We start from the raw sequence: 25,502 nt of genomic DNA, 5'->3' as shown, positions 1-25,502 counted from the left end.
CATGAATATATTCAGCCTTTCTGCAGGTCTGTCCAAGAGGTCCAATAAAGTGTCTTCAGCAGAGCAAGAATGTGAATCAAGTTCTATGAGAAAAGAATGAAAATTGATTAAAAGATGAGACAATAAATGAGTTAACATACGAGGCCCGTGGTTCCATCTATTCCTTTTGCCGTATAGCTTGTAGCTGCATTACACCACAGTTTGGTGCAGAGCTTTTAATACATTTCTTAGCTGTGTAAAGCAATTTGTTTCCTCCAAAGATGTACATGGGCCCTAAAACTTCTCAGCATTGTAAAATATAGCATAATTCAGTCTCCATGTAATTTGTTAGGAAAGTAAAATTTTCTTTCAAATTAACAGCTAATGTTCTTGGTTACTGCATGATTCTATTTCAAAACAGATGTTGACATTTTAAAATGCACCAATATGGTTTTACACTGTAAAAAGAGAATGGTTAAAAATATCAGCTTTAAATTTGTATATTTTGCTGTCTCACCAACTGCCTTTCACATCAGTTTTAGGTAAATATAACAAGAGGAAAATTTTATTTTTAAGACGGTATTTTTACATTGCACCCCAAACATTGAATTAATGATGTATTATCATGATGTTTCAAACAAAAACTAGGCTATAGTAAAAACGATATAATTAGCTAAACTATACATTATGTAATTTAGGGGCTCTCAGTATGCAAAGCACATTAACAAACTGCAAAAACAGCAGCCTTGTCTTATTTGCATGAATATCATTGTATATCGGTGTTCTTCAACCAAAACCTAAAAGTAGTATTACAGAAATGTTGCATAATTCTATAAAATCAATTTGGTAAAACCCTGTCCTCTTTATTTGTACACACACTGCTCTATAAAAGCATGACATCGTTACAACAGGGCCAAAGCCACTCAATGCAATACATGTGACAGCTCAGAACAGGCCAAAGACGTTACTATAAAGTCACTGCCTTAACACAGATGGTGCTGAAATACAGTACATGCATTGGAGGACAAGGGGCCATAATCCAAATTAGAGATTAAGGCTGTGTGCTATATTACTGACCCCAATCCTAGGACATTCAGCTCATAAGACCCCATCCAGACATATGTAACCGATCGCTGCTGATTTTTTTAATCTCAGTGCATTTAATAAAGCTTGTAATGCTTTATTTAAATAGGCTTCCATAAATAGCACTATACCATATACATGTTGGATATAATACCATAAAGAACATTATTCAAGTTTATTTCTTTTTTTCATTCATAAACAAGCCATGAAAAGCCCCAGGCAGTATCTGTTTGAAAATAAATTATTACTTTTGTTTACTTTTATTAACAAACATTTATAGTTTCAAAATAATAAACTTTCTATTTATCAAAACGTCCTGAAAAAATCTCAGTTTCCACCCAAATATTATGTATTGTATTGTTTATTTATTTAATTGGGACAGTGCTCATTAATCAACAGTCAAACACTGTAAATTTTAAAAAAGGCAACCTAAAATGATTGGTAGGTTATCACATATACAAATCCAAATTATCCATAAATAAGAAACATGCATCACAAAAAAAAAAAATAGAAAAACAATATCAATTTACATACAATAACCAGGCCCGGCTCCACGGGGGGGCCACGGTGGGCCTGGCCCACCCAATCAGAAGCTTGGCCCACCCTGGCCCCACACCACATAACAGCCAATCACAAAATTGGTGCGATATTCAATTCAGCTCGAGATACGTTATTTTCTATTTTCTTCCCAACCCCCTCCTTTTTTTCCCTCCGAGACAGACTTAGCTCATTCACTTCGCAGCCTTTGAGGTAAACGGACGTGCTGAATTATGAAGCAATATAACGACAGTAACAGCCAATGAACTTTATTAGAAGAACTATTACAATTAGTGAACTTGATTACCACACTCTAGTAGCCTAATAAAACATAAAATGCACAGATTTCTTGTTCCGAAAGGACAAAAGAAAACTACTTCAGGTCTCCAGGACAAAGCTACCTCCTCATCCATTTGCGGCAATGAGGTCGAAGAAATGGATGAGTCGAGTTCATCAGCAGCTTCTGTTGGTGTCAAAAGCACAAATACACCCACTCAAAGATGCAGCAATTCTGTCCCAAATGATTTAAACAGGGCAAATCCTTACCAGCCGGTTCTGAAATCGTACCCCCGAACTCTTTTTGGAGGGAGAGAGAGATGCTTTTCGGCCGCTTGGTATCAGTCACGGCCGTGGCTTGAATATTCTGTAGATCGCGATGCATGCTTTTGTTTTCCGTGTCGAGTGTTCGGTGTTGCTTTCTCTGAAAATGACACGTTCGTTTCGACAGGTTTTCGAAACTGGAAAGCAGCATTAGAACGTGACCGCGGTCTTCAAAAACATGCGTGCAGTCAAGCTCATTTACAAGCCTCGACCTCATGGACAGAGTTTTGCCGCCGACAAGTGTCGGGGGAAACCGTAGCATGTTTGCTCGGCCCACAACAGATAGAAAAGAATCGCTATTACATAAAAAGCATGGCAGGTGTTGTGAAGTTTTTAGCAGTCAATGAGCTTCCACTACGCGGGGATTGTGAAACATGTGACAGTGAAGAAGATTGCATAGCTGCGGGGCTTTTTGCCAAGTTGTTTAAATACACGTTGGAAAAAGATAAATACCTCGCTGACATTACATCAGGTATCCCACAAAATGCAAAGTACACTTCCAAAACCATCCAGAATGAAGTGATTGAAATTTTGGCATCCATGGTTCTGAAAAAAATAAAACAGAAATATGACACTGCTGATTTAGCTGCATTCTGTTTAAAAAGTGATGGCACAAGGGATCGGTGCAACACGGAAAATTTGTCCATTATAATTCGTTTTGTGTGCAATGGTGTGCCAGAGGAACATCTCATTGGCTTGTTAGAACTCCAGCAGCTTGATGCAGATTACATCACTACTGAAATATTACAACACTTGTCTGAAACAGGATACAGTGCTGATAATATAATGAGCCAGTGTTATGATGGAGCATCAGTGATGAGCGGGGTGCGAGGTGGTGTTCAGGCTTTATTACAACAAAGGTTGGGCAGGCATATCCCCTACATCCACTGCTATAATCACCAGCTTCACCTCACTGTCATACATGCGATTCAAAGTGAACCTTGTGCCAAAAGATTCTTTGACTTGTCAGGCTCCCTGCACTCTTTTTTCAGGCATCATTTTGTCTCTCAGAGATACAGTTGCCCGTATCTCAAGAGGCTGTTGGAAATCCGCTGGACAAGTCATTATGAAGTCACAAAATGTGTTGTGGATAATGAGGAAGTAATTCTTAACATTCTTTTTAAGGTTTCCAATGATGACAATGCATCAGTTGACCTTGCAAAAGAAGCCTCTGGGCTTCTCTCTCAGCTGAAGCGACGCCATTTTTTTAAAATTGGCAAATTTCTGATACATCTTCTCGCCATTTTAAAACCAGCAAATGGCATCCTACAATCTCACCATGTTGATTTGTGCAGTGCAGCTGAAGTTGTGCAGGGATGTCTTGGTGCACTGAAAAATCTCAGAGAAAATGAAAGTGAATTTCAGCAGTACTGCGCTGAAATGTCTACTGTTGAGCCCTCACCAAAACGTCAACGGACTGTGAATCCCTCCTATGGTGACTCTGTCATTTTTTCACCTTTAGGGCAAGAATGGCAGTCAGGTTCTGAATGTGCCACTGCAGCTCTGAGACGACAGATGTTGAACATACTAGATACAGCTGTATCAGAGATAGAAAACAGGTTTTCCACGAAGAATTTGCAGCTGATGCACGCCCTCTCAGGTTTAATGCCAAAATCTAACAAATTTCTTGACATCCAGTTGCTTGAGCCTCTCTGTAGTCTTGCAGGGGTTGCAAAAAATGAACTCCAGAATGAAATTCTTGTTGCCAGACCAATGCTGTCCAAAAAACTTCCATCTGATGCTGAATGTTCTGCTGTTTGCAAACTCTTGCAGGAATACAAAGATGCATTTGCAGGTCTTCATAAATTGTATGTATCTGCTATGGTCATGGGTGTCTCTACTGCTTCATGTGAGAGCTCATTCTCTACTCTGGCAAGAATTTTGACACCATTCCGCCGAACAATGCTTCATGAGAGGAAAAAAAACCTTGTGCTTTTAGCTCATGAAAAAGCAATAACACATGAGCTGGACATGGATGAGTTTGTAACAGAATTCTCTAAAATGAGTAGAAAGCTAATGCTGTAAATATTATAGTTATATGAGTAGACCTTTTTCAAGACCTGCCCTGTTTTCCTCAAATCTAAAGTTACTAAACTAATACAAGATCTGTTGTGTGGTTAAAAAAAAAAAAAAAAAGATTCTAAATATAGGCCTACATAAGATTGTAAAAATAAAAATGTAAATAATAACAATGGCCAAAAATCTGTAATGTTATACTATATTAACAGACGTGAGGATAATTCTTAAGAAAAACTGAATTTCTGATCAAATTTCTATTTTTAGTTTGTCACAAGTTTGTTTTAGTTGATGTAAATAGTTATTTTAAAATACCTGCCCTTTTTTTTAATCAAATCTAGTTATTTAATTGATACAAGATCTATTAAGGGGTCAAAACAATATTACAAATGCAAAAAAAAGAATGTAAAAATAAACATGTTAAATAGCCTATGTTTATATATATAAAGTTACTAAATAGTTCCAAAAAAAATATTACAAATGAAGAACATGTTAACATTTTTAGTTAGTAATAACAAGTTTGTTTTAGTTGATGTAAATAGTTATTTTAAAATACCTGCCCTTTTTTTTTAATCAAATCTATAGTTACTTAATTGATACAAGATCTATTAAGGGGTCAAAAAAATATTACAACTGCAAGAAGAGAGACTGTAAAAATAAACATGTTAAATATGTTTATATATATATATATATATATATATATATATATATATATATATATATATAAAGTTACTAAATAGTTCCAAAATATATACAAAAAAATATTAAAAATGAAGAACATGTTAACATTTTTAGTTAGTAACAAGTTTGTTTTAGTTGATGTAAATAGTTATTTTAAAAGATCTGCTCCTTTTTATCAAATCTATAGTTACTTAATTGATACAAGATCTGTTAAGAGGTCAAAAAAAATTACAAATGCAAAAAGAGAGAATGTAAAAATAAACACGTTAAACATGTTTATCTATATATATATATAAAGTTACTAAATAGTTCCAAAATATGTTAAATAGTCGTCCCGTATACCCCCTCCCCCTCCCCCTCCTCCTCCTTCTGACCGGCCCACCTGGAATATCACTTGGCCCACCTTTCATCTCATATCTGGAGCCGGGCCTGACAATAACACTGCTAGGGATAATAATGTCATTATCAAAACATTATAATAATAATTAACACAATTACAGTATTTGATCTGCTTTGAGCCATTTCTTAAATTTAAATGTTGAATAGTTTGCACTACTCCTTAACTCAGTTGGTAGAGTATTCCAATAATGAATGGCTCTAACTGAAAAGACTGATCGTCTGAAAGTTGTATGCCTAAACTACAAGTCTCCTCTAGTAATTGCTCTGCCATTGGTATCCTTTTGCATTATAAAATGACGTAATAAGGGAGGTGCATAACCATTTAAAATTTTAAAAAGCAAGCAAGCATCAACAAAATGTTTAATACTATCGAAACTCAATAAATTATATGTTTGCACTATTTTGCAATGATGAAAACTATCAGTCCTCCTATCAAATAAGTGTCTGTTTGTAAAGAGATTCAATTGATTTTAAAATTGTTGTGCTTGCTTGAGACCAACTAGTAAAGTAATATGTAATATGAGAAAATGCTATAGGATGCATAAAAAGTTTTGCTGCCTCTGTTGTTAAATATGGTCTTATTTGCCTAAAGTTGAGCAAATTATATTGAATAATATTGGCTACCTTTTTAGCATGCTTTTGAAATGGCAGCTGAGAATCTAAAATTACTCCTATTTAAAATCAGGAACGACATTTATCTTTTCTCCTTTAACACATACACATGAGGAATCACTGTACATCTTTGTGAAAAGAACATACAAACAGTTTTGCTTATATTCAAATGTATTAATTACTTAAACAATCAGAAACATGGACCAATCCCTGAGTTAAATCATTTGCTGCTTGTTGTTTGTTTTTAGCATGCACATTAAGAACTGTGTCATCAGCATACATTTGAATATTAACAGATGGACAGACTATGCAGGTCATTAATATATAAACTGAACAGGATAGGGCCCAAAATTTATCCTTGAGGAACTCCAATATTACAGTTCAGATATGTTGTTTGACTATTACCAACACGGACACTTTGCCTCCTATTTGATAAGTATGAGTTCATCCATTTAATAGCTTCTTTCAAAGTTCACACTTTTTAACATTTCTGTACGAGTACCTCCATGGTTCACAGTATCGAAAGCCTTCTTTAAATCCTAAAAAGCTCACCACCGTCTAGTTTAAATTTCATGGTCTCAAGAAGATAACAGTTAGCAGTTTCAGTTAAATAATTAGCACGGAATCCAAATTGCATAGAATGCAAGGGGGTATGTCCCTCATTCAGGTAAGTTATCAGCTGTTTTGCTACCCATTTCTCAGCCACTTTGGAAACATGCAAAATACTAATCGGTCTGTAGTTTCCTACATTTGTTTTATAACCACCCTTTAAAATTGGTGTCACGATTGTTGACTTCCAATGATCTGGGTAAATACCTTGTTTTAATTGAGTGATTAATCAGATGGGTGATATATAGGAAAAACTAAAATATCCTTATATGTTTTTAAAAATGCAGTATGTAAACCGTATGCATCCTTCGCTTTTGAAGCTCTAAAAGAACTTAATACATATAACTACAGATTCAGTTATTTCATGTATTCTTAAAGTTGGATTATTAAGATAATAAGTGGACTACACACAATATCTTTAACTGAATTTATAAAACAATTATGCATTTTTGGCAGACACTTTTATCCAAAGCGACTTACATTGCATTTCAAGGTACATATCAGTTCTTGCTTTCACTGGGAATAGAACCCATGACCTTGGCGTTGCAAGCGCCAACACTCTACTGTTTGAACTACAGAAAAGCTCAAAATATCATTAAAAGTGTTTGCTATCCTTTCGTGATCCTGAATTAAAATTCCATTAACTTTAAGTTCTATTTCACTTGGTCCATGATCCATATGTCTTCCAATCAGTTTATTAAGATTTTTCCAAATAATCTTCCCATTGCCCCTTGCATCGTAAATTATTCTAATAAAAAACTCTGCTTTAGAGTCTTATATTTCTTACTACTTAGCAAAATCTCGCTCTTTCATTTGTTGCCAAAGGGTATCATTAAGCCAAGGTATAATGTCTTCTTTTGTCTGGTTTTATTTTTAACCTTCCTAGTAAATTAAGGTATTACTTTATTAATAGTTATGAGAAACATATTACTACTAATAGAAAGGGGTCACTTGCGCTTCAGCCTAGTTGGTGCTCACGGAACAGGACACAGAAATCTAAGAAAAAAGACCTAAGGTCTAGCTAGGACCAAGAAGCAGGACCGGAGCACAGAACGTTTTAAATAATTTTTATTAGTACAGAATGACTAACGTTTCGACGCCATGCGTCTTCTTTAGAGGTCCAGGGTTTGGTTGAATATTAGGAGCCATTAGGATTTATCATCAAATATAGGATAACTCAGTCGATTTCATTTCTTTCTTCCCTTTAGACTTGTGCAACCTTTTTCTGGCAGGGTGGCTTGGCCATTTTATTTAAATGGTTGCATAGCTTGCATGCTGACCCCATGTGTTAAGAGTGGTACAACACTGCCGATAACTGTGGATGGTTAAATTTGTATAACAGCAGCGCACTAAGAGTAGGAATAATATAAACATATAGAAAACATATTAGCATAGACTAGAGCAAACGTTTTTTGAACAACAACCGGGGTAATCTGCCCAGCCATTTTTTTTAATTCCCTTTAAGCAGAACAACTGTTTTCAACATTGATAAGAAATGATTTTTGATCCGTCAGAAATCATTCTAATATACTGATTTGTTGTTCATGTGACACTGAAAACTGGAGAAATTATGCTGAAAATTCATCACAGGAATAAATAGCATTAAAAATAAATAAAATATATACATACATGTACCGGTATGTAAATTCTACATACATTTTCAGCAAATAAATTTTCACATATATATATACACATGTATATATATGTGTTTAAGGGATAATGTAGAGCAAGGCGGTTGTTATAGCGAATACAACCCCGACAGGCTGATCAGGACCCCGACCTGAAGCGGTCTTGAATCAGCCTGAAGGGGTTGTATTCGCTATAACAACCGCCTCGCTCTACATTATCCCGCTTATTTCATGGCTACCTACCAAATAAATCAATAATTTGACAAAATATTGATTTAAAAAGGAGTTTATTTATTGCTCCAGAGTGAATAGAACTGTATCCATGGCAATGCTCTGTTTTTCATGGCAACGGTGTGTTATACTTAGCAGCGGCCTGTTATCAAGAAATAACAGACCGCATTCTACATTAGAATTCAACCAAGCCATGTAATAAATATATAGCCTTAATCACTAATTTGGATTATGGCCCTTTCGTCCTCAAATGCACAGTATAGGAAGAACACTAGACAAGCATGACCTTCAAGTTGAGACATCTTGCCAAATGGCACTCTTGACCAAGAGAAACATAAAAGGTCGACATGAATATGCTAAAATTCATTTGAATATATCTGTGGTGTTCTGGAATAATGTTTTATGGAGGGATGTGACCAAACTAGAACCTTTTGTACCCATGGATCAGCGGTATGTCTGGTGCAAAAAAGGCAAAGCCTATGAGCAGAACAACGCATCCCCATGCATGGTCAAACGGCACTTCTGTTGCAGGAAGTGTAAATCTTGACTGTATTTCTTTAAAGTATCAAGCCATTTTGGCAAGGAGGGTGATGCCTTCGGTGCACAGACTGAAGCTTGATGATCGACTTTCCTGCAGGACAGCCATCCCAAATTATACATCCAAATCTACTTAAGTTTGGTTCAGTGATCAGTCGTAGAATGAGTGGCTGTACAGTCTTCAGATTTACATCATATTGAAAATATTTGGTGGAATTTGAAGAAAGCAGTGGTAACATGATAACCAAAGATTATCAGCTATCTGGAAGCTTTTTCAAGCAAACAGGCAGCATTATAGGAGGTAATAAAGACCATGATCTCCTAGAGCTCAAGCCGGAACCGGGAACACTTCCTATAACACCCGATATAACCCGAGAACTGGGCCTCGGACTGAGCCTGGGTTCTCCCAAGGTTTTTTTCTCCATTCTGTCACCTGAGGCCGTTTTGGTTCCTTGCCACCGTCGCCCTTGGCTTTTGACTTGCTAAATTGGGGATACCTAATATTCAACGATATTATTGATCTTGATTGAACTGAGCTGGACGATGACAGCACTGTTTTCACTAGAGCGGCTATATATACACTAAATTAATAACTTTTTTTACTACAATAATGAACCATCACTGAACTTACTTAAACTGGATTATGACACCATTTTCTTCTAGATCTGCTGTACAGCAGAAACAAACTTTTGTAAGCCCGTATAGATCGGTACGATAGAACGGGTAAAGGTCTCTGCGCGTTACTGTCTTTCCACGTGGCAAATTTAATTCCATTTAAGCTTTTATCTGACTCCATTTTATATTTGGCTCCATTTTATCACGACCTCGAATTTAAAGAAGATTGCTAATTGGTTATTGGTCAATTATATAATAGTTTAGCAATACATTTGATTGTTCTATTTAACTCTTTACTTATATTTTACCCATTCATATTAGGAAGCTATGTCACTCAGAGGTCCTCACCCCTTGTATAACGTGGGTCTCACGATCACAAGCTCGCCAACTTCGGTCACTAAACAGAGGCAATGCTATATACCTGAGATCTGTCGCATTCAAGCTTACACAATCAAAGATACTTTGGTTTAGCTCCCCTGATTGGATACACGTGAAATTAAAGTAACGTTTACTTTAGTAGAGGCCACTGTAACAGTCAACCAACTTTACTTGTCTTATAATAGCTTTGGATTGGCCATGCCATGGTTTACCACGTACACTTAACTAAAGTAAATTAAAACAGAGGTAAGACAAACCCAGATTTAGGTTAGCCTAGCAGCACTTTTGCTGCCCTAAACAAAAATTCACTTCTTGTCTTTGCAAAACACATACACTTGAGTTAGTGCCAAATATTAGTCGTCACTAATCTGACGCAAAACTTGCGGTAACGTACGAATCCGTTTAATCTACTTGGGAAAACAATTTCAGAGTCAGTCGGAATAAAATCAAATGTAACAATTTATTATGTCAAGTAAATGTATCATGTCAATTTCATAATCAGTTCAAAGATAATAAATACAAAGCATCAAATGCTCTGGAATAAAGAGAGAAGCGAACCTGACGTTATAAAATACATGATGCAGAGTGCCTGCATACACCCAAGTATTTAGGGAGATCTCAGCATCTCCCTAAATACTCAGACCAAGTCAGAAACCTCTTTTCAAATGTAAACATGAGTTCACAGTGGTAATCAAGGTTACTTGACTTGATAAAAGATTCTGCACAAAACGTAACTTTTGGGGGTTGAATAATTTTGAACAAATGTTTAGAGCCAAATAGATTTTTTTCATTTCTCACCAACTTTACATTCTCAGAATTATTTAAATGTGTATTATTAAACTTTTTTCATAATCGTTTAGTGATGTTTTGTTAAATAGTTTTTTGGTTAAGTTGTTCATTTGGTTTATTTACATGATTTCATATGGGCCTGTCTAGGATGAATATATTTTATGGGTAATTATCTTTATACACATTGGTGTATTTCAAGTTATGAAATATAAAATTTTAACTTGTCTATGCATATCTTATTTTTCTCCTCAGAATATCACAAAGATCACAATGACGAAGCTAAAAAGAGAGAATCTTGCCAAGGCTTCTCATGAATTTTCCTCAGAGAGGCACTGAATGATTGATGCCGTGATTGCTTTATATTTCTTCAGCCCTTCTTTAAAGATAGAGGGAGAGCGAGTGCAAGCATGGATGAAAGGAATGTAAGAAAAGGTCACTCCCGGTGGTAGTGGCTGTCAGACAGCGGTACGGTCCTGAGAAGTGACGTGGCATTACGAACTGACAGAGAAATAGAAAGGCTATGGAACAGGGGAAATGTCAGAGTATAAAAGAAGGGAAGAAATGCGAGGTCTCTACAATACATGTTAGCATTAAAAAAAGGGACTAGGTGGGTTGCAACCACCTTAAATGTTACACAACAAGCGATTGTGTAAAACTCAAGGAGTTTTATAGGGATTCTGCAGTACTAGTACACAGGAAGTCACTGTTTGCCACCAAACCTCGCTGAGAAAAACATAATAAAAAGATGCCTAAGCTACTTTGGGGTTAATCCAAAACCATTCACCATCTATGAAATCTCTTCTTTTTAGATCATATCTGACAGCTTTAACTCCCAAAATTAATCAGTTTTTTCATTCATCGTTGACAGATGTTATACAAAATCAAGGGTCTGCTGAAAAGCCACAAGGGACAAGGTCTAAAAAAAGCTTCTCTGGAGACTTACTGTGTAACTTTAGGAGTAAAACTTGCTGCATTTAATCACACCACCTCACCTCATTTACCCTAGACTGACACTCAACATTCTCTATACAGAATCCTTCATTTGGAAGAATTCTAGAGTATAGTTCTTTGGAGAAGTTCTGGTGCCATTAATGTGTTCGCACATATGAATGATTGAGTTTACACTGCAGAGCTGTTATACATTTAGAAAAATCTTAGTATGTGATAATTGTAATTGTGGTAAAATAATGGGTGAGCTCATCATTGACGTCTGCATGTTTTGGCTCCATGACACACACACACACACACACACACACACACACACACACACACACACACACACACACACACACACACACACACTGTATTGAGTAAAAAGACTAGTGTATTAATTTTTCAATTACATCAGTTATCTGTTGAATAAGCCAAATTATTTGGCGTTACACAAAAGCATAATCTCTTATTACTGAAAGCATTGGAGAAAACAACATATTGGCCTGTAGTATTTAAAGATCTTAAAATAGACTTTGATTAATGCCATACTAAAGTATTATTCAATTACACACCCACATCTGACATGAGACACCGGGAGGTCCAGACAGTGAAGCTGGCTGCTCTTTCTCATCCTTTTTAATTCAGTTATTTTGTCAAGACATCTTTGTTGGTATTGTTCTCTCTCCCTATGAATGCCTCTACGCATTGAATCTCTCCTTTGCATGCACAAATGCAAATATTCTAATGCGATCCCCGTCGACCCACGAGGCCCAGACTTTCGCTCAGCATTTGGGAGTAACAGCTGTAATACCTTTCCATCACAGTCAGGACAGAGCGACCCATCACTCCAGTGGTGTGTGAGGAACAGGAAGTGACAGACTGTTTTTCCCCCCATCCCTTCCTTTTTGTTCAGTCCAATGAGTCTAAATGTGATTGACAGCAAAAGGCATTTTAAGCCCAGCCACAGTTCTGCAAAGCGCACATTTTTGTACAGCACACCAAATATTGCATAACTAGATTTTAATGACAATTGACAGGCTTGAGTTACTGGCTGCGTATAATTATACATTTTATTTTCGGATGAAAGGCTAGCTGTAGAGTTTTATGGGTGTTTATATCAAGGTCATCTGAAGTAGACATAAGCATTGCTTTGAAATAATTCTAGGTTTTGTATTTGAGTGCAATACGTGCTTGCAATTCTTAATATGAATCATTTAAAATCTTCATGTGGAAAAAATTATAACTAATTATTAAAGTTTTATTTATTTATATTTAAAAAAACTTTTGTTCTCTCCATTTACTGTACATACATATCAGATGTAGGCCTAATTAACAAAAACAATATTACAGCAATACACTTTTTTTTTTACTACAATCGACGAGACGCAAGATGGTGCGAGTTGTTTGTGTGAAACAAGAGACCGTGAGTCCGTGGAGTGATACTAGAGACATGCCAGTTTTAGTTACCTGGAAAAGCTGTATGCCATGATTGACCAATCAGAATCAAGTATTCCAGAAAGCTGTGTGATAAATGAAAATAAAAACAATGTTAATTAGTAAGATAAGGCAACTTCTCAGAGTCTTAAGAACCAGCGATGTAATCAAATTCTTGCTGTATGTCCACCCACTCGCTCTCGCTCTGCATGACTGTGCTTCCCATGGGTTTCTGTCATAAATGTCTTGCTAAACCTTTTCAAACATGCAGTCTCAAACTGCAGCACGTCGATTCCTGCTGAGCGGCCCTTTCACAGTGCTTACGCAGATCGTGACCCAGTGCTGAGACTTCGACCTAAGCTCGAAGACCTTCAGTTATCAGATTGCATGCAAATAATGAACCTTTCTTAAGTGTCCTTGGCCAACTGATTTTACCGCTTGTGCTTAAAAAACACTTACAATCAGAGAGAGATCCATTTGAAGTAAATATTGAATGTTTTAAGTGCATGACATTGATTTAAGTGCATCACTGCTCGGCATTAATTGAGGTAACAGGAAACATAAGTTGCACCAGACAAATAGCTAAAGTAAGGCTATGTGCATACTATTTTTGCAGTATGCAGTTTGTATAATGTGGACTGATGTATCTGTACAAATAAAATATACATAGGATTTATACATTTGCCAAAATATACCAATTAACACCACACAGTGCAATGTGCTTAATACCTTCCATTAATTAATAGATCAAATTTCATGACTTGATCAAACAACCAAAGATAATACTTTAAATAAAATCACAAAAGACTATGAATTAAAAAATTACAATGGTCCACTAAAGACATTCTACAAACTATAAGTAACTTTGCAACTACTGTTCATGTCAACTAACTCTCAGTAGAGTATTAGTAGACTGTAAGTTTAGAATTCGATGTTAGGGATCGGGTAAGTAGAATAAGTTGACATGTAGTTGCAAAGTTACTTATAGTCAGTAGAATGTCTGTTGGGGGACCAAATACAGTCAGATATTAAGCAGACAGTCTAATACTCGAATGAGAGTTAGTTGACATGTAATTGTAAAGTTATGTTATAGTTAGTAGAATGTCTAAAGAAGGCCATTGAAATAAAATATCAAATTTTAATGTAAAAAGTTTTTTTCGATGAGAACTGGATGCCACTTACTGAATTATCTACATTTCATTGCATGTGTTCTGTTTAGGCTTTGATCAATTATATTTATGGCATTAAATGTCACAATTATGACATAAAAGGTCAAAATGAAGACACCAAGTCATAAATATGACATGCCAAAATTGTCAGTCAAAACCATGACATTAAAAGTCTAAATTATGAGTCAGTTGAAATGACATATTAAGTCATACAAAGAGATAAAAGGTCAGGTATGACAGATACAATTTACTAGGCTTCCATAGGTTTCATGTTACAACTATCACAATTTTTTATTTATTTTTTTAAGCATGTTCTGTGAAGTATGCAGTGAGATAAAAAGTTTTCACAAAAAATAAAATATTACTGAACTATGAAGTTCTACTAAATAACTATTACTGGTCCAGTAAACAGCATTCAAACACTAATGTTAGACGCTCTCTGATGTAACTGTAAAACGCCGGCAGAACAGAAAGGCAAAGCATCGGCTGGTAAAATTGCTCTTTGGGGAAAATTAATTGAAGGACAGAATATATTTGCACCTCATGAATACTTTACAGCATTCCAGAGAAAGGGCAGTCATGCAATAATACTATCTTTTGCTTCAGATGCATTCATGTCCAATTTTATCATCTAGGAATAGCCTATTAATGACCCCCATTAAAATCCAGATGAATGGGACAAAAACATTAGTTCTACATTATTGCATTATTTTTCTTTCAGCATAGCTGACAGGTTGAAGTGACCCATTTCTAGTCAGCTCCACACATAGCAGTCCCATTCTGCAGAGTGTCATTGATGCAAGCCACGGCTAATGATGAACGGACACGCTCGTGTCAAAGCACACAACGCTGAGCAAATGGAAGCGTGTGAGAGACTAGCATGACGCTGGGTAATTTCAGCATCTGTTGCAGGACCAGATGCAAATGAGGGGTCTTTATTGTCAGTCACGTTGCAGTGTGTCTTGCGTGTAATCGGATTAGCTTCTACTTTAGTTAGGGCTTAAGATTAAAGAATTGAGGAGAGGGGCAATTTTCTTTCCCATATTAATGAGCTATGGGTGAAAAATGCTCTGGTTTCCACAAGTTATTTGTAGCATTTCCCAAATACCATTAATGAAACTATATTATAAAAAATAAAGAAAATCATGTGAGAAAATTTACTGCTCAAAATTTTATGGAAATTAATGCAGAAGTAGTACACTACTGTTCAAAAGTTTGGGTCAGTGAGGACTCTTGAAAGTAATATTTTTATTCTGGGATGCATTAAATTGATCATAGGTGACAGTATACATTTATAATTTATCAAGTTTTCTAATGCAAATAAATTATTTTCTTTTAAATTTTCTATTTATCAAAGAATTCTAAAAACAAAGCATCATGTTTTCCACAAAAATATACAGCAGCACAACTGTTTTCAAAATTGATAAATTGTTTTCAAATATACTTAAGTTATTTTAAGTTGTAATAATATTTCACAATATTGCTGTTTTTACTGTATGTTTGATCAAATAAATGTAGCCTCGGTGAGCATACCAAACTTTTAAATCGTAGTCAGTGTATTTTAAAATGATGAAACAAAAACAGTGACCAAGTTTCATCATTCTTAATTCTTGTAGCCATTTACAGTTAATTTAAAAGGTCCTGCAGTGACATTTATATATGTAAAAATATTCCAGGCTGTCAAAAAAAAAAATGCATGTATAATTATACATGCATAAAAAAGAAAAAAAGTTACAATAAAACAGATAAAAATAAATAGGTGACGTATAGGATATCATCTTGCAGGAAACTGTTTGAATTTCAATCAACCGAATCAGCACAAGAAAACTCCAGCTGCATTCTTAGCATTGCATTGTATTTCATTCGCTCACACATGCCGAAAGTGCGAAGTTTAAAAATGAAACCGAGATTGTAAACTGCTCCTTGGAGCAACAGTGCATTAAAGGAAGCGCTACACAGCTGTGTTTAACAGGCACACAGATACAGAGACACCAGAGGGTGCGAGCAATCAGTCCTGCCCACACACACACACACACAGTTATTTGTGCAAATGTCTGTTGTCAGTGCAGCTAGCAGGGGAGAGCTGGTGTGGCCAACTGTCTGTGCGGGTTAAACTTGCTCACGGGAGATGAGGAAGAGGGGCAGACCTGTGGCCCTGCCACACTAACTCATGCTCCATTCATATTGTAAGACAGGGTTACACTAGTCCACCGCCTCTGTGACTCAAACCAGCCACTGTAACGGGGGAAAAAGGACAGAGCATTCACGCACTAATTAGAAATGCTCAAAGCGCACAGTGTGAGAGACCATCAGGATCTCACAAGTTTAAAAGAAATTGCAATAATGACTCATTTCTGTAATACAAAGTGGATAATTTTACCACTAAAACACACTTCCTTTTCAAAAGAATAAAGGTAATTTTACTTTAATCCATTAGCTATCAAGAAGCCACCATTGTTAATGTCTGATAATTGATTAATCTGACAACGAATTGTATTTTATCTGCATTTCAAAACACATTCAATATATTGCGCAATGTACTTTAAAGTGTATAAATGTATTCTACACGTCATGTGCAAGAGGTTTAAAACTTGGGTAACACTTAAGGTTTCATTTGTTAAGAACAAAGAACTTTTTAACCTTAGTTACTGTTGATCAGTTTTTTAAACAAAGTTGCATCTTATTTAATGCACTGAACTTAGGAACAATTGTTTTATTAACTACCATCAACAAAGGTTCATAAATACTGTACAAATATATTGCTCAATTTAGTTCATATTCACTAATGCATTAACCAATACTAACAAATGAGACCTTACAGTAAAGTTTCACCAAAATGTAAAAAAAAAACAATTTTAACATTATCAAAAGAGCAATTTGTCAACTAAATTACGAAGTATTACTATCTTATTAGCATAACTGTTACTAAAATCAATCAGGTAACAATTTCTGTAAATATGGTTATATGTGAAGCTAAATAAATAACCAAATCCTCAAAAGTAATGATTTAATATGTTATTTTAATCTCTGTTGCTTTAACTGCATGGTAAAAGAAATGCAACAGACAGATGTTTACACTTAAAGAAACCTTTAATGAATCATACAGGTCAATATTAAAGGTTACCACTGCTAGGAAATGCAAAAGTCTAAACAAATAGTCCAGAAAGATTGATACTGATTGTTTCTTCTTTGAAAGATGAAATACTGAAATGCTAGGTTTAATAAGGAGTGTCTCTGCACATGGACCGTAGCCGGTTACAGAGGTGCATTACTTTTAGAAAATAGGAAAAGGGAAATATCTTTATTATTTCACAACACTTCAAAATTAAAAGCCTTAAAAGATAAGTAGACTATAAACAAGTTAAGCTAGAAATCACACCGTGCTTAAAGTATTCTAAAAAGTAAGATTTTCTGCTGAAGTCCGTCCAGTGGTGACATATCCTTAGTAAAAAGAGGGGGAAAAGGTAATGTATGAATGACAATGTTTCCACACACAGAACTAACAAAACAGAACTGTTTGAATCAGGTAAGAGTGCTGCTGCCATCTACTGGTGCATTTGTATAACTCAAGAGCACTTGTTCAAAAGCACAGAGTGGTGTCCCAAATTATGCACTATATACTAAGCACTATGTACTCAACCATCTAGTGTGTAAATGTTGCAAGGTTATTTTGTCATTCAGCATTGGAGTCTGATAGCCCCTTCGCTAAGTTTTTAAACCTGCGACAGTTGAGTGCATGAAGCGTCCAACACTTGCAAAATCTTATTCAAAATCTTTTTCAAAATTCACAGCACAATCATAATACTAGGTCCAGTGTCCGTTCTTGTAAAGTGCCAAGAGTTAATAATGCAGCCAGAAGTTCTTTTTTTTTATAAAGGTATAATATTGTGGAATAATTTACCGCTTTCCCTCAAAAATGTAAATACTAGAGGGGCTTTTAGACATCAGGTTAAGGCGATTTTAGAATGTTTTTGAACTTTGGATGATTTTGTGCTAAATGTTTTTGTCTTGCAATAGGTATTCGTTTTGTGTTAAATGTTCTAACACTAAGGACCATGTTGGAAATAAGTGTTTACACTTTAACATGTTATCCTTTGGATTATGTTGTCTGTCAAATCCAAAATAAATCAAAATCAAAATACTGTCTGAGATTGTAACATTTGAATTTGAACTTCACGACTGTTTAAAAATAAAAAAATAAATAAAAAGTACGTTCTATTAAATATGAAAGAAATTCAGACATAGGACACCTTGCCATGTTACCGTCAAATGAACTACCAGCATTAGCTGAGTCTCCTCACAGTAGTGATGTACATCTCCTTAACTGAGGCGATACACATCGACACATTGCTTCATATGCATCTTCGATTGATGTATAGTTGGCTGTTACTGATGCGATACACCCCGTGGCCTTATGGGATGGTAAAGTGTCAAACAAACGCGCACTTCAGAATTTCGCCGGTAGTAGTAGGTCATACAGGGACTTATTGTCTAAAGTTTTTCTGAATATTCTGCATTCAGACATACTACTCTGTTGGCGTACTGTTTTTCGCATACTAATTAGTAGGGAAGCATTCCATTTCAGTGTTGGTTTTTTTCGGTTAATTAAGTGCACCATCTAAGCATTTAAAGTGTACCTTCTCTTTTTGGAATTTTCGGTGTGATCACACTACCCACACCATTTATAGCACAAGAAAAGTGCATAACTATGCAAATTGGGATGCACCTCTGGTTAAAATTTAGAGTGTTCAAGTGCTTACAGAGTTTCCATGGCAGAGTCCATGGTGCCCGTAGTCCATCGGATAAACTGATGGTGGTAGATGGCTCTGGCCTAACAAAAACATGAGCACAAAACTCCGTAAGGCAAATATTACACATTTTCCAATTAAAAACACTTTTATACTGGCTCATTGTGTAGAGACAACTGTAAACAAAACATTTCAAGGTTCATTTCTCAAAAAAAAAAACAATGCTCAGAAACTGCTTGTTCACCTCAAATGGATGGTCATTTTGAAAAGCATTTTTTGCAAATTCCATTAGTAATGCAGAAATAACTGAACACTTAAAATAATCAACATTTATGTGCCCCTTTTTCAATTTGTACAGTACATGTACTTGTGGTTAGTGTTATAGGAATCAAACTTTAAGGGATCCTTCACCAATTAGCATTAAGCTTTGCATCAGTAGAAACCTGGTAGTATTTCCGAATGACCGCGCTTTCCTCGCTCATGTCCCCCAGAGACGAGAGATTTCTGTATTGTGTGTCTGGAGAAAAAATGCAGATCACGCAAAAATCGTCATTTAGCGTCATCGGAGGCTTTTTTTTGGCCAGAGGCTAGAGACTACAGCCAGTAGGAGGAGCTAGTTCCACATATTTTCAACCCGCCCATAGGGGGTGGGATCTCACTCACAGAATGTACAAATAGTGTCAGCCATCGTTTTTTTAAGCTAAGCTAACAGCTTAGGCAGAAGAGGATTTTGAAGATCTGGTGAGCGAATCCGATGCTCGTGGCTACATGTACAAGCCACAATACAGCGAGGAACAGTTGCGGATGATGAAGGAACAAGAGGCGGCCGGAGCAGGTGTGTGCCTATGGACACAGATAGACAGTCCTATTGCTGTCGCGAATTTCAGCGATGCCATTTTCTTCTGGAAGAAATCGCTGAATCTGCTGAGGAAACGGCACCGCCAGCATGTGTAACAAGAGCAACGTAGCTTTGATCTACACATGGATCTATCCATCCATCAGTTTCGAGTCAACTAGTAGCCTAGTTGTATAATTTCTTCTGATACTGCCCTCTGTAACCGGTAGGCGTGGCTTGGGAGTGGCCTCGTAGGGCAGCGAAGCAAGTGCATTCTGGGAGTTGTTGTCTTTCATCCACATGATGAGCCAAAAATACATTTTCTGGCTTTTCTCAGTCTAGAAGACACCAACTTCTAAAATAATCTCACATTCCTACTACATAAATGATCCATTTTAAATACACATTCATCTTTCCAGCGGTGAAATATCCCTTTAAATTCACACCATCTTGAATATATGTGCCATGACTAAAGATTTTCAAAACTCCATATAAACTGAGTTTTGATGCATAAATGTTATAAGAAAGAAAAAAAAACAAGAAAAAAAACACAAGGACTCACTTGTTTTGAGCAAGCTGATTGGATTCACCCCAGACAAACATGACAGCATTATCATCAGTCTCTGCAATCACATGCCCCCCCCCCCCAAAAAAAGGAATCATCCAGAGAGTGGTGATTTGTTCATTTGAACCAAAATCAAACACATAATTCAGAAACCATACATAGTAAATAAGGTAGAGTGGCAATGCCAAAGTAGATATACAGTAGAGACCTAGTATAAGAACACATACGCACTAAAAAGAAGTATGGTCACAGACCTGTTTCCCAGTCCTCATTAGGTGAAGGGTTTGCGCAGGTGTTAACCGGCACCTGGAACTTCTCCAGGACCTCTATCTTACCTGGACAAAACAACAACAAAAAAGGATTGACAAAGCGTTTATTAATGCATTTTCAATGCCAAGATCACAGAAAATAATTAATTTTAACAGCTTTATAAAAAATAAAAAAGACCTTTTGATTTCACCATTTCATTTCAGTTTAAACTATTAATTCATTAAAACAGCATGCACAATAATAAAGTTTCCAAAAAGTCACATTGCATGACCATTTAAATGACCTGCCAGATATATAGCTTTAAAGCTAACATATAGAACTCATTCAAGTTTAATTTGAATTTAAAGTTTAAAGGGATTGTTCACCCAAAAATAAGTTACTCACCCTCATGTTGTTCCAAACCCGTAAGACTTTCGATCATCTTTGGAACACAAATTAAGATATTTTGATGAAATCTGAGAGCTTTTTTAGTTTTACAATCTCTTTATGAACTTTTTGAAGCGTCTAAGTGGTAGTTTTGGAGCATTCAATGGAGGGACAGAAAGGTCTCAAATTTCATAAAAAAGGATCTTCCCTCATGTTCCGAAGATGAACGAAAGTCTTACTGGTTTAGAACGACATGAGTCAAATTCACACATGCAACACTAACCCTCTTCAGCGTTCAGAGACCTCTTGTCCTCGCAGTTTGTTATGTGATGAGACAACTCATGCTTGGGAATCAAGTGCCTGGCATTGAAGGGGCAAGACTTCAGCTCACTGGCCAGTTTGGGGTGGTTCTGAAACAGATTTAGTAGACATAAATAAGGCAGGAGTATTTTCACAATTTAAATAAATGCATGAAACAAATGAAGAACGTTTCCCCTGCCATTACCAACCTTCCTGCACTTGAGAACATGAAAAGGGAAGCGAGAGGCTCTGATCTGGTGGTTTTTGTCATATGGGCACTGCACAATCCTGTTGGGGTCGGCATCATCAGTGTGAGTGTCTTCACCATAAGCTTTGGAAACAAAATGCGCCATCAAATGCAAAATAGAAACTGTACTTATTTGCTTCCAAAAGAAGCATATGATCAATTTTGATAAATTAATGAATGGGACTTATCAGCATTTACATGGACAGCAGTAATCTAATTATTGGCCTTATTCTGAATACGACAAAACTCTGATTAAGGTGTTTAAGTTACATGAGCTGATTTTAGAATATTCCTTTCATGTTCACGTTTTACGTGTTATAACTGTTATTTTTCGGGGATATTTTTCGAAAGCTTCAAGTGCAGTTAATTATGTGTCATGATATACGTGCAAATAGGCGAGGGCGGATAACGTTACAAATTCTGAAGCTGCTCTCTTGTTTGCCGTTAAACGGTTCAAACTAAAACTGCCGTGCTTATAGGCCTGTGTCCTGTCGCCAAATGCGGCGAAAACTCACACACGAATTTTTATAGTGTGACGGTGTACAGGCATATAATACACTTCGATAATGTGAATACTCAACATGTCTTAATTTTATTTGTGTTTACTTCGAGTATGACTTCAAACAGATTAATGCAAGTTAATCAGAAATAATATCGGAATATTGTTGTCCATGTAAACGTACTGATATAGCAAGTCCAACTATTATATTACCACTCTGTTCATTCCAGCTGTGCAGTTGATGTTCAGAGTTTACTCCAGACAGACCGACGCTACTTCCGAATCTAATAGTGGCCATGCTTGCTTCCTCTGGAGGTCTGGGTGGTTGTGGCTGGCCTTGTGTCTTCCGGTAGCTCTGATAAAAATGGCACCCTAAATGAAACACGCCAAATGTAAAATTAAACCAAATAAAACAACAGCAGCACATGGATCAATAGAAAAGCAGCACGTGCCGAGCAGGACTAATTGGTAAAAAGCGTGTCCAAAAGTCATGGAATTTCAAACAAAAACATTAGCTATTTTTTTTTTTAAATCGCAACTGGAAATACTTTCTCGCTCTAAAAGCACTTGAACTTACAACTTTTTTTTGTAGTTTTGAGGAATTGCGCGTGCTCATCTGGCTATCTGCTGCCTGCAATCAATTGAGATTGTCAAACAATTGCTTTTGACTCTAAATGTAAATGCTCTACTCAGTGCTATAGAGAGAAAGATTTGCGACACGCTTTGATGTCGCCGCCAAGGCCGTCACGTGGTTCGTGTTCTAAAACATACGCTGGCTGTCATGTTTATCTATGGGACAGACAGCAGCGATTACATTATTGAACAGTAAATATAAAATAAAACACACACCCAAGTACTTTTTCAGCTGTTACTGCATTATTGCATTTAGTTAATGTCAGTTTTGCATTTGGAGAGGCAGGGTGACAACGAAATACTGTATATTACTTAGATAAGTTTTAGGGGTTTTTTGGAGGGAAAAGCTTAGTGTACATGTTCGCATGGGTAGTAGCCATAGACTGTAAAAAAAAAATGGTAGTAGCACTGGCACTGGCTTTCATCTGATGATGGAAGTCTCATGATATTTATTTTAGCACAACTGGGCATTAGGCTATTGATCTTTGATCTTGCTTATAAATTCCGATTCAGCCATTAGCCTACCTTCGTGATCACGCAAAGAGGTCTGCAGTTCCGGTCCGTTCAGATTTCCAACCAACATAAAATATAAATAATTGCGCTGTGCATGTACAAATGAATGATTTAGGAAGGAAATACACTGCTCCCATAACGTAGAAAGCAACGACTATATTTGCAGCAATGTTCGGTAAATATTAACTTCATAAAATTAAACCGGAGAGATAGTTAATGAGTGAATTAACTATGTTCCTAAATACGTAGCTAAATAACTGTTAATGGGATTCATTTCAGTATGGCTAATGTACCCCTTCATCCTACCCTAATCATAGACTAAACCATTCATCAGAAAACACACACAGATACATGTATACGATGTACTGTGTACAGTACACATGTATATATATTTCAATCACACATAAGTAACCCTAACCCATACACATAATACAGGTCCTTCTCAAAAAATTAGCATATTGTGATAAAGTTCATTATTTTCCATAATGTAATGATAAAAATTAAACTTTCATATATTTTAGATTCATTGCACACCAACTGAAATATTTCAGGTCTTTTATTGTTTTAATACTGATGATTTTGGCATACAGCTCATGAAAACCCAAAATTCCTATCTCAAAAAATTAGCATATCATGAAAAGGGTCTCTAAACGAGCTATTAACCTAATCATCTGAATCAACTAATTAACTCTAAACACCTGCAAAAGATTCCTGAGGCTTTTAAAAACTCCCAGCCTGTTTCATTACTCAAAACCGCAATCATGGGTAAGACTGCCGACCTGACTGCTGTCCAGAAGGCCATCATTGACACCCTCAAGCAAGAGGGTAAGACACAGAAAGAAATTTCTGAACAAATAGGCTGTTCCCAGAGTGCTGTATCAAGGCCCCTCAGTGGGAAGTCTGTGGGAAGGAAAAAGTGTGGCAAAAAACGCTGCACAACGAGAAGAGGGGACCGGACCCTGAGGAAGATTGTGGAGAAGGACCGATTCCAGACCTTGGGGGACCTGCGGAAGCAGTGGACTGAGTCTGGAGTAGAAACATCCAGAGCCACCGTGCACAGGCGTGTGCAGGAAATGGGCTACAGGTGCCGCATTCCCCAGGTCAAGCCACTTCTGAACCAGAAACAGCGGCAGAAGCGCCTGACCTGGGCTACAGAGAAGCAGCACTGGACTGTTGCTCAGTGGTCCAAAGTACTTTTTTCGGATGAAAGCAAATTTTGCATGTCATTCGGAAATCAAGGTGCCAGAGTCTGGAGGAAGACTGGGGAGAAGGAAATGCCAAAATGCCTGAAGTCCAGTGTCAAGTACCCACAGTCAGTGATGGTCTGGGGTGCCATGTCAGCTGCTGGTGTTGGTACACTGTGTTTTATCAAGGGCAGGGTCAATGCAGCTAGCTATCAGGAGATTTTGGAGCACTTCATGCCTCCATCTGCTGAAAAAATTTATGAAGATGAAGATTTCATTTTTCAGCACGACCTGGCACCTGCTCACAGTGCCAAAACCACTGGTAAATGGTTTACTGACCATGGTATTACTGTGCTCAATTGGCCTGCCAACTCTCCTGACCTGAACCCCATAGAGAATCTGTGGGATATTGTGAAGAGAAAGTTGAGAGACGCAAGATCCAACACTCTGGATGAGCTTAAGGCCGCTATCGAAGCATCCTGGGCCTCCATAACACCTCAGCAGTGCCACAGGCTGATTGCCTCCATGCCACGCCGCATTGAAGCAGTCATTTCTGCAAAAGGATTCCCGACCAAGTATTAAGTGCATAACTGAACATAATTATTTGAAGGTTGACTTTTTTTTGTATTAAAAACACTTCTTTTATTGGTCGGATGAAATATGCAAATTTTTTGAGATAGGAATTTTGGGTTTTCATGAGCTGTATGCCAAAATCATCAGTATTAAAACAATAAAAGACCTGAAATATTTCAGTTGGTGTGCAATGAATCTAAAATATAAGTTTAATTTTTATCATTACATTATGGAAAATAATGAACTTTATCACAATATGCTAATTTTTTTAGAAGGACCTATATTAATTGTCTATGTACAGTATATGAATGCATGTGTATTTATGTAGGCCTATATGTATTACACAAACACACATTTTGACAAATATGCATATATACACACATAACCCTAACCCATTTAAAATAAATGAATTGTGTGTGTGTGTGTGTGTGTGTGTGTGTGTATGTATGTATTTATATATATATATATATATATATATATATATATATATATATATATATATAGGGCCTATATATATATTATATACATCAGGTTACCGT

The 25,502-nt window shown here is 36.5% G+C and overlaps 1 protein-coding gene across 2 annotated transcripts; it reads right to left on the bottom strand.

Annotated features, from left to right (window-relative positions):
• Positions 1-34: 34 nt before the first annotated feature.
• gtsf1 (gametocyte specific factor 1) lies at positions 35-22,587 on the bottom strand. Of its 2 annotated transcripts, none has more exons than XM_077218526.1 (7): positions 22,274-22,587; positions 21,524-21,645; positions 21,298-21,424; positions 20,633-20,713; positions 20,376-20,436; positions 18,991-19,061; positions 35-83 (listed from the first exon to the last, which is right to left on the bottom strand). In XM_077218526.1, coding segments are annotated over exons 1-7 (678 nt in total). In that variant the 5' UTR covers positions 22,488-22,587; the 3' UTR covers positions 35-81. The 2 variants fall into 2 exon arrangements, with proteins under 2 accessions (XP_077074641.1, XP_077074640.1); XM_077218525.1 differs by lacking the exon at positions 35-83 and adding an exon at positions 17,302-17,671 and having other exon boundaries at positions 22,274-22,586.
• Between the last annotated feature and the right edge of the window lie 2,915 nt (positions 22,588-25,502).

This window comes from Siphateles boraxobius, unplaced genomic scaffold (assembly GCF_051911475.1).
Source record: "Siphateles boraxobius isolate OS27281-9 unplaced genomic scaffold, OSU_SipBor_1 77, whole genome shotgun sequence".
NCBI classification, from domain to species: domain Eukaryota; kingdom Metazoa; phylum Chordata; class Actinopteri; order Cypriniformes; family Leuciscidae; genus Siphateles; species Siphateles boraxobius.
Note: the sequence above shows the minus strand (reverse complement) of the source record. Positions and strands in the feature narration are given on the sequence as shown.